Source organism: Nycticebus coucang, chromosome 5, assembly GCF_027406575.1.
Source record: "Nycticebus coucang isolate mNycCou1 chromosome 5, mNycCou1.pri, whole genome shotgun sequence".
NCBI lineage: Eukaryota > Metazoa > Chordata > Mammalia > Primates > Lorisidae > Nycticebus > Nycticebus coucang.
In genome coordinates this window covers 9898280-9913651 of record NC_069784.1, presented here as the reverse complement: position 1 = coordinate 9913651, position 15372 = coordinate 9898280, and the positions used below count along the sequence as shown (strand labels likewise).

The 15372-nt window shown below is 38.5% G+C and overlaps 1 protein-coding gene across 2 annotated transcripts in view; it reads right to left on the bottom strand.

The window, feature by feature from the left end:
- Positions 1–15372, bottom strand: part of AK5 (adenylate kinase 5) — a 244878-nt gene that overhangs the window by 215628 nt on the left and 13878 nt on the right. Inside the window, exons 3-5 of one of the 2 annotated variants that reach the window (XM_053590959.1) lie at positions 15049–15144; positions 10159–10328; positions 9944–10057 (exon numbers count right to left, since the gene is read on the bottom strand). In XM_053590959.1, the coding sequence (XP_053446934.1) occupies positions 9944–10057; positions 10159–10328; positions 15049–15144 (380 nt within the window). Of the gene's footprint in view, positions 1–9943; positions 10058–10158; positions 10329–15048; positions 15217–15372 lie in introns of both variants that reach the window. The other variant, XM_053590958.1, reaches the window with a different exon arrangement.

Here is a 15372-nt window from a genome sequence, read left to right as displayed (position 1 = left end):
GGAGTTCACCTGGGCTGCGTGTGCTCAGGACCACAACCCTCCTAGTATAATTCCTGGGGTCCAGCCTGAAGGCTGGGCATGCCCATCCTAGCACTCCGGGAGGCCCAGGCAGGATGATTATGAGAAGGGACACTGAGAAAGGGACTTGAAGGATGGTGGGAGGAAAACTTGGTCTGTGGAAGCAGGAAGTCTGGACCGCCCATAACAATGTGGGTGGTAAATAACCTAAGTAACCAATGACCAATAGAAAGAGACCGTCAGTGACCAATAGGAAAGGGCAATAGTGCCTGGAGGCACAGAGAGGCCAATGAAAGACTTGCAGCCAATTTTAAGCAGAGAGAAAGAGGGCATTTATACCCCTGCAGGCCTTTGCATGTGTCTCTCCCTCTCTCACTTTTTCTACTTTTTGAGAAGGACCTGCCTCCATCTTTCTTTGGAAGTGCTCTAAACTTTCTCTTTGGTCTTCTTAAATAAAATCTGTCCTTGTTACCCTGAAACGTGTGCAGGTACTTTTGCTTTCTCTCCACACTGCCTGTGCCGCTCCAGTTTTGTTTTCAGTTTCCTTCACTTCTGCTTTTGATTACCACTGGGCCTCCGTTGACCTTTCTAGCTCAGTCGAGTAATTGAACCAGGTCAACTGGGTTGGGGAGCTGGGATCCCCACACCTCAATAGATTGTTTGAGAACAGGAGTTGGAGACCAGACTGAGCAAGAGCTAGACCCCATCTCTACTAAAAATAGAAAAACTAGCCAGGCATCCTGGCAGGTGCATCTACTTGGGGGGCTGAGGCAGGAGGACCACGTGAGCCCAGGAGTCTGAAGTTGCTGTGAGCTAGGCTGATACCTTGGCGCTGGAGCTTGGGGCAGCAGAGTGAGATTCTATCTCAAAAAAAAAAAAAAGCCTGAAGGAATGCAAATGAATAAGAGTGGCATTTAGGGTGTCTTGGGAAGCCTTAATGTCCCCTCCCCATCATGTCTTACATTATGGCCACTCCACTACGATCCAAATAAAAAATGGTTTGTGTCTGCCACTGCTAAGCTCCTGTACTTGGCTCCTCAAAACTAGCAGTAACACACATCAGAAAACAAAAGCACCCCCTGAAATGCTGCTGCTTTCGGTAAGAGTTTGAATTGCCATAGTTTCAGTTACTTCCCCAAAGGTCTCTGAGTGTTAGGTGTGTGAGACATTTTTAATTCCCCTGCCCAGGATTCCTTAGGTAGGGAGGATGTGTGAGCCCAGGAGGATGGCTCAAGATGATAAATTGGGGTGCAGGAAGAAATAATTTAAAATTATTAAATTTTAAATAAATTTTAATAATAAAAAGTATTAAATCTAAATTTAACAAGTGAAGAACTTATGCTTCACCAAGCTTTAATAAACAGACTGACATTGTGGTGCCCATATATCAAACAGTCACCTGTCACCTACATAGGATCTACATGTCTTTCTTAGGTATTTTTTGGGGGACAAAGAAACAATTAAGATTATCACTATAGAGTTTAGTTTTAATTAAAGTTTAAAATCCTGTTTCATGGAGTTTTCACTAAGTTTCTTCCAAATGGTTTCATTTTAAGCAGCACTGTGGGAGGCTGAGGCCAGAGAATTGCTTCAGGTCAGGAGTTAGAGACCAGGCTGGGCAATATAGACAAAATAAAATAATATTTTATTTAATATAAAATATTAAAAAGAAAAATTTCCAGGCATGGTGCATACCTGTGGTCCCATCTACACAGGAGGCTGAGGTGGGAGGATTACTTGAGCCCATGAGTTTGAGGCTGCAGCGATCTCAATATCTCACCACTGTGCTCAGCCTTGAGGGGACAGGGCAAGGCCTTGTCTCTTAAAAAAAAGAAAAAAAGGAAAAATAAAAGTTTTATTTTAAATCACTTTGTGCTTAAAATGTAAGGGAGGAAAAAATAGTTTTTATGGTAAATAAAGTAAAATTGCTAAAATTATTAGATCTTTCCCCTTTATCTCATCCCCTTACATATTTTTGCTCTGTACATTTTATCATTTACATTATAAAGCACAGTAGGGGCAACTGTTGAAATAATTATTACTGATGGTATCTGTGATCAAAAAAGTATTGGGAAATGATATCCAAATGTATTAAATGAAAAGGGAAAAATATGGGAGAAAAAATCTATAACATATTTCCTTGTAGAAAATAACTCTGGAAAGATACGATGCCCACATTCTAGGAATTAACTGCAATTTTACATCCTTAAAATGTTCATCTAGGTGAATGTGTTGTCTATTCAAAATCAAAGTTTAAAATAAAAACATACACACATCTACACACACACTTATATATATAAAAAGAAAGCAAGCGCAACCATTAAGCTTTATATGTATCTATATTATCTAAGAAGGTAGATACATATGTTGTCATCAGAGGAGCACATGTATTAATTCACCTTTTTGTTTCCAGAACTAAGTACAACAGGCTGGAACATGGTAGTAGCTCTAAATAAATATCTGTTGTTAAATGAAACTTTCCAGATGGATAATGTAAAAAGCTCTCGTCTCCTCCTGAAATACCTGTGTCACTTCACAATCTGGAATACTGTAGATCTCCCAGTGTTCTCCTCTCTCCTATTCACTTTACCCCCTTGCTAGAATTAAATAGGAGATTATAGATAGATAGACAGAGTAACAGAATAGTGCTCTATACCACTGTAGGATGGCTGTAGTTAACAATAACATATTATACAATCTCAAACAGGAGGATATTGAATGTTCCAATACAAAGAAATGATAAATGTTTAAGATGACAGATATGCTAAGTGCCCTGATCCGGTCAGTACACATTAGGTTTTCAAAGAACACCATGTATGCTTAAATAAATATGTTGATTTAAAAATTAAAATGTATTAAAGCAGTATCTTTAAATGTACTAAATTTGTGGTATATGTATCATCTACATTTCTTGTTCAATCCTGTCTTTTTTCTTTCTTTCTTTCTTTTTTTTTGAGACAGAGTCTCACTTTGTTGCTCAGGCTAGAGTGCCATGGTGACAGTCTAGGTCACAGCAACCTCAGAGTCCTGGGTCCAAGTGATTCTCCTGTCTCTGCCTCCCAAGTAGCTGGGACTACAGGTGTCTGCCATGACACCCAGACCACCCAGCAAATTTTTATTTCTATTTTTATTAGAGATGGGGTCTTGCTCTTACTCAGGCTGGTCTTAAATTCCTAAGCTCAAACGATGCTCCCACCTTGGCCTCCCAGAGTGCTGGGATTACAGGTACGAGCCTCATCCTCCTTTTCTTTTTTTTTTTTTTGGTTGTCCTCTGTTTCCTTAAGTGTGAGTCCATTTCAGTTTAAAGTAATATTTTAACAACTGTAGCTAGAGTTACATTAATCCATGTTTAGAAACATTAATCCATGTTTCTAAAAAGTCTGTGGTGGTTATGACTGAAACTTCAGGACCTACCTAGAATACCTGGGTTCAAATCCTACCTCTGTCTCTTGATAGCTGTGTAACTTTTTGCAGATTTCCCAGGCTCTCTGAAATCCTGCCTCCACTTCCTCACATGTGAAATAGGAACAACTGTTTTATTCGTGTCAGTGCCTGACACATATTCTCAGTACATGTTCAATATGGTCATTACTACAACTATTATTTATCATTTCTCCCCCACTTCCCCTGGGTCAGTCAAGCAAGTAGCTAGCTCTGCACTTGGCTGTCCCACAGATGTGTGGCAGGCAGAGCCAAAGACTGCTGCATTCCTCTAGGAGAATCCTGATGGACTGGAGATGCATTGCAGGGAACAACCCGTAGTCATTGTTGTGCGACAGCACAGGCTATATGAAAAAGAAGTAACAGGCCGCTGACACCCAGGGTGGCTGCTGACCTGACACGACAGAGCAGCCCTTTAGACCCAGTCCAGCCAGCAGAGGGCTGCAGCTGAGACAAGGGATGCTGGGAGGTGCGAACTCCAGAGCTTTACAAGGCTGGTGATGGAAAGGCTTGGGCCAGACGCTGCCGTGCACTGAGGACCACCCGCCCTGTCCAATAGCTGCAGCCATGCCACCCACACGCAGAAATGTGGACTCAAAGCTGCTGTATCTCCAGAATTTTTAAGAAAAGCAAAAGTCTCTACAAAAAAAAAGCAAAAGTCTGATTTTCAATTTATAATAATCCAATTTTAAAATGTGGCAGACACACAAAAATGTTTGCAGCCCCCATGCAACCGGAGGGCTGTTCACCTGTAACCTCCAGGTCTAAGAAAGTTAGTGGTCTAGAGTCAGTATTCCCTCCAAGATTGGAATCCCAGCTCTGTTTTTGCCTGCTGGGGACTTCAGGCAAGTTACTTAACTTGTCTGAGCCTCAAATTCCTGACCTGGAAAGTGGAACATGGCAGCTAATGTTGTGGAGTAAAGTGAAAACATGACAAAGATCAATTTATACATAGTATAAATAATATTCTAGGAACAATATACTTGGCACCAAAAATAGAGTCAAGGCCGGGTGCTATGGCTCATGGCCACAACATAGCACTCCGGGAGGCTGAGGTAGGAGGATCTCTTGAGATCAGGAGTTCAAGACAAGCCTGAGCAAGACTGAGACCCTTCTCTGCTAAAACCAGAATAATTAGCCGGACATCGTGGTGGGCACCTGCCCGTAGTACAGCTACTTGGGAGGCTGAGGCAAGAGGATTGCTTGAGCCCATGAGTTTGAGGTTGCTGTGAGCTAGACAGATGCCATGGCACTCTACCCAGCGTGACAGAGTTAGACTCTGTCTAAAAAAAAAAAAAGAAGAAGAAGAAATAGAGGCAAAAGTAAAGAAGCAGTGGAAAAATCAGGTCAGTTTCACATCAATCAGTGTCTATAAATATAATAGGCAGTGAAAGTCTGGATCTTTGTGATACTTGGGTCATAAAAATAGAAAAAATGTTGGCATACACTTGAAAGAAAAATATCCAGCATCCAGGAAGAGGTCTGGACAGGTCCCTGACAAGGTCGCTGGGACACCAAACCACTGCTTACGAGAAGATCACACGGAGGCGGGAACAGAAGCTGAGTTAGGACAGGGCAGAGGCCACTAAGGGCTCAGCCCCCAGGGGTGAGACTGGGAGGAAACTCTGCTTTCCAAAGATGATGCACAGAGGGGAGGGGGTTGGCTTTATTTCAGGATGTCAAAGCAAGGTGTGGATTTGGGAAGGCTGCAGACGTGCGGCTGCCTGCGCTGACTGCTTCAGTGGTCATGTGAGGGAGTCAGATGTGTCAGGAACCAGTTCTTAGAAAGAGGAGCGGAGGGGAGATTACGGTGAGAGGGGCAGACCTGCCTGAGTCGGGGTGGGGGGGCGCCCAGCACTGGGGAACGGAGGGGCTCACCTCACAGTGTCAGCATTAATTAAGATCGTGACATGGGCTTCCTCAACATTAGTTCTTTTCAGGGGCTCACCTGGGACCTCTGGATTATTATCACCTCTGCCTTCAAATAATGAATTATTAATTCTTTTTTACCTTGGGAGCTGGAAGGGAGGGGAAGATGAGAGAGACAGGGCGGGGTAATTATATGCTTCCAGACGCTTCCTGCCCAGCAGCCCGAATGCCCCAGGACTGCAGCTGACCAGAGTGGCTTCCAGCTATTTTTCACAGTGGAAAACTTTCTTCAGATAAGTCTTATGTAGAACCTCAAGAACACAAAAGCAGAGCTGTTCTGGGCAGCCTTAACACCCCAAGGTGACTTCCAAGGGTTGCATCAATCGATTTGGAAAAACAGCCTTCCGAAGTTCCTTTGGCCTTCAAGCCTCTGACACAAGGGAGGGAAGAGTCGGCTCTTCCCCTTTAAAACCTACGGAGTGTTTGTCCTTAATATGGTCCAATGGTGACAGTGACGTCCTTTCCTCTAATGTTTACAGTGAGCCACAAGTTGTGTTAAGAACTACGAGTTCTCATCTCATTTAATTTTCACAACAATCCTGTGAGGGATAATAATCCACATTCTCTAAAGGAAAACACGGAGGCCCCAAGGAGATTAGTAAATCAATCAAGAACAGATAGTAAATGAGAGTCGAACTGATACTATAAGTAACTCCAATGATGTGTATGAGGATCTGAGAAACCGGACTTAACATCACTTTTGATGTGGCCACGGAATCCTCCTTGTCTGTGTATCATGATACTAATGTGTATTTGCCACTTCAGATCTAAATATGGTTAATAAACCCAATATAGTAAAGGAACGTACTGCGCTGTTAGGGCAGGTGGGAGGGTCCTAGGGTGGGAGAGTAAGAAGGGAAGAGGAAAGGAAGGACGTTCACCCCACGAAGGAGTCAACTGTGCCCTAAAGAGAACAGAATAGAAGCTTATCTGGGCAGACAGCCAGACAAATGCATATCCCCCCAAACAGCAATTCTGTAAAGAACCATTGAGTGCTAACAAGAACTGCTTAGAAAAAAGTAGCTCATTCACACCAGAAACTACCTAGAGGCACAAAGCTAACCATAAAACTTTACTTAATAAAGAACATTGAACTAGACTTGAAAAAACAGGTATGACAATGTTCAGGAATGGGAAGATGTCGGTGCTATGGAAATTAATCTACCTATGTAATATGATCTATATTGAAATTCAAAGGCTCAACAGTTTTTATGGGTCTGGCAAACTAATACTAAAATTTATAAAGAAAATTTAGAAAGGCCTCATCGATGTTCCCAGCCCCTTGGCATGCAGATAACAGCTCCATTTCTACAACTATTATTTATTAGTTCTCCCCCTATTCCCCTGGGTCAATCAAGCAAGTAGCTAGCTCTGCACTTAGCTGTCTCAAAGATATGTGGCAGGCAGAGCCAAAGACTGCGGCATTCCTCCAGGAGAATGTATAGGCATAGTCAACTTAACAGAAGAAGGGGAAGGGGAGGGTATTGTCCTTTGGTTGTCAGGATATAATTTGGATTTGTTAAACTGAAACTGTAATGTTGGTATAGAAATAGACCAGCACACAAAAGAACTAAATAGAGAAACCATAGGCAGACCCATGTCAATGTAGGAATAAGTCATTTCACAAATGCTCTTTGGACCACTGAATACATTTTTCATTTCCATTTAAAACATATAATAAAATGTTATCTCCACCTACCTCACACTATACACAAAAATTAATGCAGATGGAATAAATACTCAAACCTTCAAAACAAAACTGAAAATATAGAATATTTTTATGAGATTATAGGGAACACATTCTTAAGGCTCAAATGCCAAAGCCAAAGGGAAAATACAAATATACCATATCAAAATATATAATTTCCACAGGACAAAATACGTCTTAAACATGATCGAGAAAAAATATAAATGGAAGAAAATTTTATGAGCTATCTAGCAAAGCATTTGTATCTAACATGCCCAAATCAATTAACAGACAAAAGAAATCTAACAAAGAAAGGGCAGGGGCAAGATTATGTCTTGGTAATTCTTAAAAGAGGAAATATAAATGGCCAATAAAGACATTTTTTAAATGTTTCGGTTCACTAGGAATTAGGAGAATGCCAAGTAAAATAGCAATACAGAAACATTTCTAATCCATCAGATAGCCTAAAATTAAAAGGTTAAGTACTGATGAGATGTAGGAAATAGGAAAAAAAGCATAAATCTACAAAACCACTTTTTATTTTTTTAAATTTTATGTCAGATTAATATGAGGGTACAAATGATTAGGCTACATTGTTTGCATTGCTAAGGCAAAGTTCAAGTTGTGGTTGAGCCTTTCACCCAGGGGATGTGCTGTATACCCTTACATTGTGCACGTTAGGTGAGAGCTTGCGTCCTCCCATCCCCCTCCCTCCTGAATATAATTGTGCAAAACTGCCTTTTAATACCACATCTATAGATTTAAAACTATATATGTAGGTATTGATGTATATTGCATATATACTTTTTAGGGTGGAAAGTTTTTTCTTAAAAGAAAAAAACAAATTCATTTCCAGAAATACTCCTTAGAGATCTCTTTGACATATGCAGGGGAAGATGTGTTCAAGGATGTGGGTCACAGCATTGTTGGTAAAAGCCAAAATTTTAAAGCAACTGGAATGTCTGCTAATAAAATATGATACATTTATAGAATGTAACATTACGAAATGGTTATAAGGATAAGTGAGGTCTCTATATGTATCAACAGATAAAGCTCAAAAACAGAACACACAGTGACAAAAGCAAGTTATGGGCTGATACATAAATAACACCCAGGAAGTAGCAGACACAGGCCGCCACGAAAAATGGGAAACGGTGTGGCAGGTTGAAGGTGTACATGGACGCAGAAAACTGGAAAATTACTTGGGCCACATCAATTAGAAGCAAGCCCTGGGACTGACCGACCACTACAGGTTCTGGATTTAGGGTGGGAGGGGAAACGAGCAGGGGAGAAAAACAGCCCAGCACAGTAGGTGTTCCCAACAGCTGACTGGAATATTCCAGGGATGCTTTGTGCAGCTACCTGTCTCCTTGGTCTCCCTGAATCCAGATTTCTTTTATGTGAGGTGGAAACTTGCATCTTATTAGATCTAACCATCTGTGACACAGTGTCTGTAATATGTTAAAGAAGGCTCCAAATAAATAAGAAAAAGACAAGTCTGAAGAAAAACGGATGAAGGACAACAGGCAATTCACATAAGGGAGAAATACAAATGATCAGTAAATACACAAAAACATACTTAACTATAATATAACCCAAGACATGTATACTTAAAAAACAAACCATTTCATACTAATCAGATTGGCAAAATTTTAAAACATGAATTGTATCTGGTTGGAAGGGGTCTGGAGAAATAGGTAGTCTCATTCAATACTGATGAAAGTATAACTTGGAAAAGTCTTTTTGGAGGATTCTTTAAAAATAACTGGACAAATTCAAAATGTGTTTGTATACAAGCGTGTGCACACGTGTGTGTCTATGTGTCAGTATACAAAAAGGCCTAGAAGAATATATAACAGACTTAACTGTATTTCTATTTCTTAGGAGATGAGGGGCAGTGGAATGGAAGGAGGGTATTGATAGACTTTTATTTTTACAGCAAGACTTAACATCTGTATAACCACACATTATCATTATTATTACTATTCTTTGAGACAGAGTCTCACCTTGTCACCCTTGGTAGAGTGCTATGGTGTCATAGCTCACAGCAACCTCAAACTCTTGGGCTCAAGCGATTCTCTTGCCTCAGCCTCCTGAGTAGCTGGGACGACAGGCACCTGCCACAATGCCCGGCTATGTTTAGAGATGGGGTCTTGCTCTGGCTGAGGCTGGTCTCGAACCCGTGAGCTCAGGCAATCCACCTGCCTTGGTCTTCCAAGTGCTTGGATTACAGACATGAGCCACTGCACCCAGCCAACCACACATTATTTGTAATTAAAAATTATAAATGAAAATCAGTTACATAAGCTTTTAAAATATTAAACAGATATACCAAATATTTTAATTGATTTATTTCCCCTTAAAAAAGAAGTGTTGGGTGTTGAGCAGGCATAGTCAACTTAATTTTGAGCACCTTTTGGCAACAAAACCACATCTTACCGTAGACAGGTGAGTGTTTCATATTTTACAACCCAATGAGGAAGGCTTCCTCAATACAGCAGAATGTTAAATACAGAACAGCAGTTTTATAACCCCAGACAGTACTGAACTACTTTTTAGTAATTAAAGATTCAAAAAAAAAAAGCTTAGGGAAAGTATTTTGAAATAAATTTTAGAGAATTTTTCAGTAAAAAATAAATAATGAATCCTAGTATTAGTTTTTATCATTCCTTTTGGCAGAGATTGTCTTCAATTTCTAAGCAGTTGCCAAGGAAATGACCTTCTGCCAACCCATACTGATGTACTTGTCCATTTTCAGACCAGAATTCATTCAAGAAAACCAGCAAGTCTTCCAAGAAATCTTTTTGTGTAAATCCTACAGTTTCAAGCAAGGAGTGGGTCATTTAAAGTATAAGGAGACATTCTTACTTGGTCCTCAAAAGACAGAGCCTGGGCCACATCTCTCGGGAAGCCGTCGATAACAATGCCCTCTTCATCAGGGATTTGCATCAATTTTTGTTTTATCTCTGTAATTGTTGTTTCCTTTTATAAAGGGAAGGGACAACAAAAACACAGTTAAACTTGGGACACTCAGAGGCTGTGCAAAAGTTTTCACAGAGTAGAAGCCAGTTACACGGCCGTACCTGTGGGGCCAACTCTCCCGTTGTAATGATCTTGGCAATGAGACTCCATTTCCTACTGCTGCTGGCACTGTGGATCCTCTTTCTTAGTAATTCTCCCACTGAAATGTACTGGAATCCATAACGCTCTGCAATTTTCAAACTTTGAGTACCCTTTCCACTTCCTGGACCACCTATTATTTAAAATAGGCAAAATTACGACCTTACGATACAATAAAGACGCTTTTTTTTGAGCTGGAGACAGACAGGGTGTTGCCCAGGACGGTGTGCAGCGGAGGGCAGTGATATAATCAGTAATCATACCTCCCTGAAGCCCCAAACTCCCGTGCTCGCATGATGCTCCTGCCTTACTTTCCTAAGGCGCTGAAGGCATGCACCATCATATCTGGCTAATTATTTTTTTTAATTAGGAACTCCCATTAATCGAACTACTTCCTGCATCTGGGATGCAGACTCTGAACCACCAATACCAGGGTGGGTAACGGTTCCATTTATGACCTTCTCAATACTACTTCTGAGCGCAGACCAAGTGGAGACTCAGCTAAGGAAAGGGGAGAACTGTCTTGACCAACTGCATCAGATAAGAGAAATTTCTTCCTAATACTCAGAAAAATCTGAATAATTCGGTTGAAAGAAATCTTGATTATCTTTAATGTAAAATCTAACAGTTTTTTTCCATTGTAATCAAAGAAAAATCTATGGGATACAAACCAATGATCAAAATAACAGAAATGGGTTCCATGCCAACAAAGAGTTAACATGTAATTTGGTGAAATGTAACAATTATTTTTTTAAACCAAAGGCACAGCAATTTTTTTTTAAGACAGAGCTTCACTATGTTGCCCTCTGTGGAGTGCTGTGTTGTCACAGCTCACAGCAACCTCAAACTCTGGGGCTCAAGCGATTCATTAGCCTCAGCCTCCCAAGTAGCTGGGGCTATAGGCACCTGCCACAACGGCCCAGCTACTTTTTTTGTTGTAGTTGCCATTGTTTTTAGCAGGCCCGGGCTGGGTTCAAACCTGCCAGTATTGTGTATGTGGCCTGAGCCCTAACCACTGTGCTATGGGTGCCGAGCCAGGCACAGTAATTTTGACACAGTTAATTCAAAAAGTTTTTGAATTCTGTTTACGCATACATATCCTTGTCTTATCTCCTTTGAATTCAAAAGTTTTATGCAATGAATATGCACAGTGAACAGAATAGGTTCTTAAGGTAGAAAATTTTCATAGAACTAATAACTCTGAGTTTGTGATACATTCGTATGAAATAATGAACGTTTTGTGACATAACTCATTGTAAATCTTTGGTAACTGCCATTTATTTAAAAAATAATCACAAAATACTAATTATATATGCTCCAGATTTTATTTCCAAACCATATCAGATTAATTTTTAGTTATTTATATTTCTAAACATCAACTAACTAGAATTTAGAGTCAGAATACATTTTAAAATAACCAGTCTGTGGTTATTCAATGGCAATTATCAAAAAGAAGTATTTCCAAGTGCTTAAGCATAAATTACTGACTGTAGGCAAAACATTTTAAAAAGTCAGTGTCTAAAAAATAGTGAAATATTTTGGTAATACTAATCAAAACATAATGATAATTTATTAAGCAATATTGATAATAAAAATAAACAGAAAAGTGAGCTGATGTTTTCCCTACTAATATCAAGACTTTTGTGTGAAGTCATTTTATATCTAATTATTTAATAAATATTTTTATTCTCTCAAGTAATAGACATACAAAAGAAAGGTCTTTTCTGTTTTAGCACCTTTGTAAGAAGAGTTGAATGGACAGATTTGGTTAGCAGAATTCTAAGATCAACTAACGCAATGTGAATCATTTTTTATCCTCATCCCAAATGATGCCCTTAAATCTTAATCTGGCTATCAGCTTTTCTTGATTTATTAAACATCATAACAGCCATTTAGTTGTATTTTTCCTAGGAGATACTAAGTCCTATTGTATTAAACTTAACATTATGAACTACTTCTACTAGGTTATTAAACTCTTTATTTTGCAAATCGAAAGTGAGATTTGGCTTTACATAGCTGCTTTTAGCTTATTTATTTTTTATTTATTTATTTATTTAATTTTATTTTTTTGGCCGGGGCTGGGTTTGAACCCGCCACCTCTGGCATATGGGACTGGCGCCCTACTCCTTGAGCCACAGGCGCCGCCCCTGCTTTTAGCTTATTAACATATGAGCAAATCATGAATTGGCTTGAAGAAAAACAATTAAATGACCAGATCCACTGACAAATTCAAACCAATTTAATCCTTAAAGAATCAGTATCTTTCACAAAACTATATTTCCCCATTTGTTCTCACAAACCATCAAACTCACAGATTGTGAATTTCACTGAAATTTAAAAAATCACACATCCTGTGAAAATTATAGCACTTTCAAGGAAAAAAAAATTTTTGTCAACTAATGGAGGCCAAGAAACAACAACAACAAAACAGAAATGATTGCCACACTGAGAGAGAACAGCACGAGTGTATTTCACGAGTTGGCTTATTGCAGCTTCCTAACTAATAAATTCTGCTGTCTTCTCTCTAAAGCTAGAATGGGCTTAATGTTATTTTATTTTTCTTATCTCTAGCCCTTATCAATATTAGGATCCATCTAACTGAAATTTTATGGTTAGGTTAACATAAGAGAGATTCACATCTGTGCCAAGAGGGCCAGCTTTAAAAAAATCCTGTAGCACCAGATGGGAAATTTTGTTTTTAAGATATACTACCATGTCAGCATTTGTATCTCGCCCACATCTTTAAAAATTTGTACATTTCTGGTATGATTATTTTATAATTCTTCAAAAGTCATAAAATTGCCCCAATTTTCTCAGACAACTTTAGATTCACCTCTTCCCTTTCTTCCCTTGACTTAATCCTCTTAAAATTATTTAGACTATGGGTTCCTGTTCATTCTGGTAATGAATAAAATGTTATGATGCCCCACATTGAGTCTATAACCAGAATGACAATGTTGGGAAGCAGGTTGATTTCACTGAGCAAAGAGAGGAATGTGAAGCGAGGGAGAGTTGAACATTTATGCCTTCTCCAAATATTTTACAACTCCAAATAGCTTATTGAAATAATTTTAATCATTTTCACATAAAATTCACAGTGCATAAAAATTAAGTATGTGCTTTTTTTACTCAGAGTAATGTGATATTGAACTATTTCTGTGGACAATAAAGCTTCCATTTAACCATCCTGTTAATAATCACCAACGCTTTACAAACAGCAACAGGAAAAACAAAACAGAAAAAAATGTGTCTGTCTACATATAAACCATAAAACTCTGAAATAATTCCCAATTTTTCTTCACCTGTAGCTCCATTATTGAATGAAGTATTTCCTTGGATTCAGAGTAAGAACTCAAAAATTGTAAGCACACAATGAAGTATTCCACTTTCTTTCTTTCTTTTTTAAAGAGCCTTAAAATTTAATAACAATAATAATGTTTAAGATAAGGACTAGAAGCAAAAACCTCCTAAAGAATGAACAAACATAAATAACATTCAGAAAAGAAATCAGAGAATTGCTGCATTGAAGTATTCCACTTTCAAGAACAGAGATTTATGGCATCATTATGGCCACCGTAAGCCATAGAATATTGACTCTTTGAAAGCTGATTTCTAATGCTGATTTCTCTTTTGGCAAGCTTATTTTTAATAATTCAGGGCTAAAGATATTTGCAATTTTATTTTTATTTCACTTTGAAGTGTACAAATGTCACTCCTTTTAGTCTGATGAACTTAAATTCTTATTATAGCTTGGTGTTTCTTTGCATGCTTTCCCCCTAGATGCTCTCATCATCTGTCCTTTGAAGCTACGTTTCTGTCTGCAGGCTGTATACATTTGGTGCTCTGTTCATAGTTCCTGCTAGAATAGCTTTGAACAGATTCATGCAAGCTTTTTGCCTTTGGTCATCACTGCGAGAGCCGAGTCTAACTGGTAAGTGAGGCAATGATACGTATGTTGCTTGTTCACAGGTCTCTTCATGACTTTTATAGATTTGGAGAAAGCATTTGCAAGAGTGGCCAAAATACATTCTTCAAAAATATTTAAAACGTTTTCAATCCCTATGCCTTGTAAAATGGCATGGGACTGACATTTTCATATTCAACATAAGATTCATAATGGCAATTTTAAAAATTAACTATTATCATTGTTGATTTTGGTTAATACTCAGATTAATAATTAATACTTCTATTACGTTTGCTTGTCTAGTAAACATAGAAACTTAGATTTTATTATAGGTGCTAGTTTATCATACAGAAGATTAATTTATATGAATATTTACCAAGATATTTTTCTTTACCTCTAAAGTTAATTATGAATAAAAATTCTATTTTTTGAATTAAAGGGGAAAACATCACATTATGTTTAGGAAAAATTTTCTTTTCTTTTTTTCTTTTTTCTTTCAAAGCCAGAGTCTGGCTATGTTACTCAGGCTGGACTTGAACTCCTGAGCTGGAGGGATCCTTCCTTCTCTGCCTCCTGAGTACCTGGGACTATGACTGTGGCCAGCTCTTAGAAAACTCCTAATGGACTCAGTTGTCTCTGTTAAAGATTAAATAAATAAAATCACAGGACAATAAATCTTGAGGAGATTACTTACTTTCAATTTATTATAAAGAATTTCTATGGCATTGGAATGGGAATCTATACAAATGCAATAAGCATCAGGTTATACAACATGCATGTTTCATTGAAAATTGCCCTGAAAATTTTTCCATTTACTATCCCTTGGGCTTTTTCATCTATTGCTTGTCATTATCCAACTAAGCATTTCAAATATACACAATTGACACTTCTGGATATGCAAAGTACAAACAAAGTTAGCATGAGAATCTTGATTTCTTTTTTTTCATACCTATGACAAGAATGATTTTTGGTCGAGGTCTAGTAGGATCAAAAACCTCATACTCCTCAATTAACTCTGCAGTCTCAGAAAGATCCGTGTCACTTTCTATGGAGAATTGATGGATTGGAGGGAGCCGATCATACCGCCGATATGAAAAGTTTGAATTTTCAGGCATTACTGCAAAAGAGTAAGATAACTTTGAAAAGGGAAAAAAGCACTATAAAATATGTTTCACACTTAACCAACTAGTAAAAGAAATTTAAAAACTAAGTGGGTTCGATATTTTTTTTTTAACTGGAAGAAGACTCCCTATTTGGCCAGTAAATTTTCTCC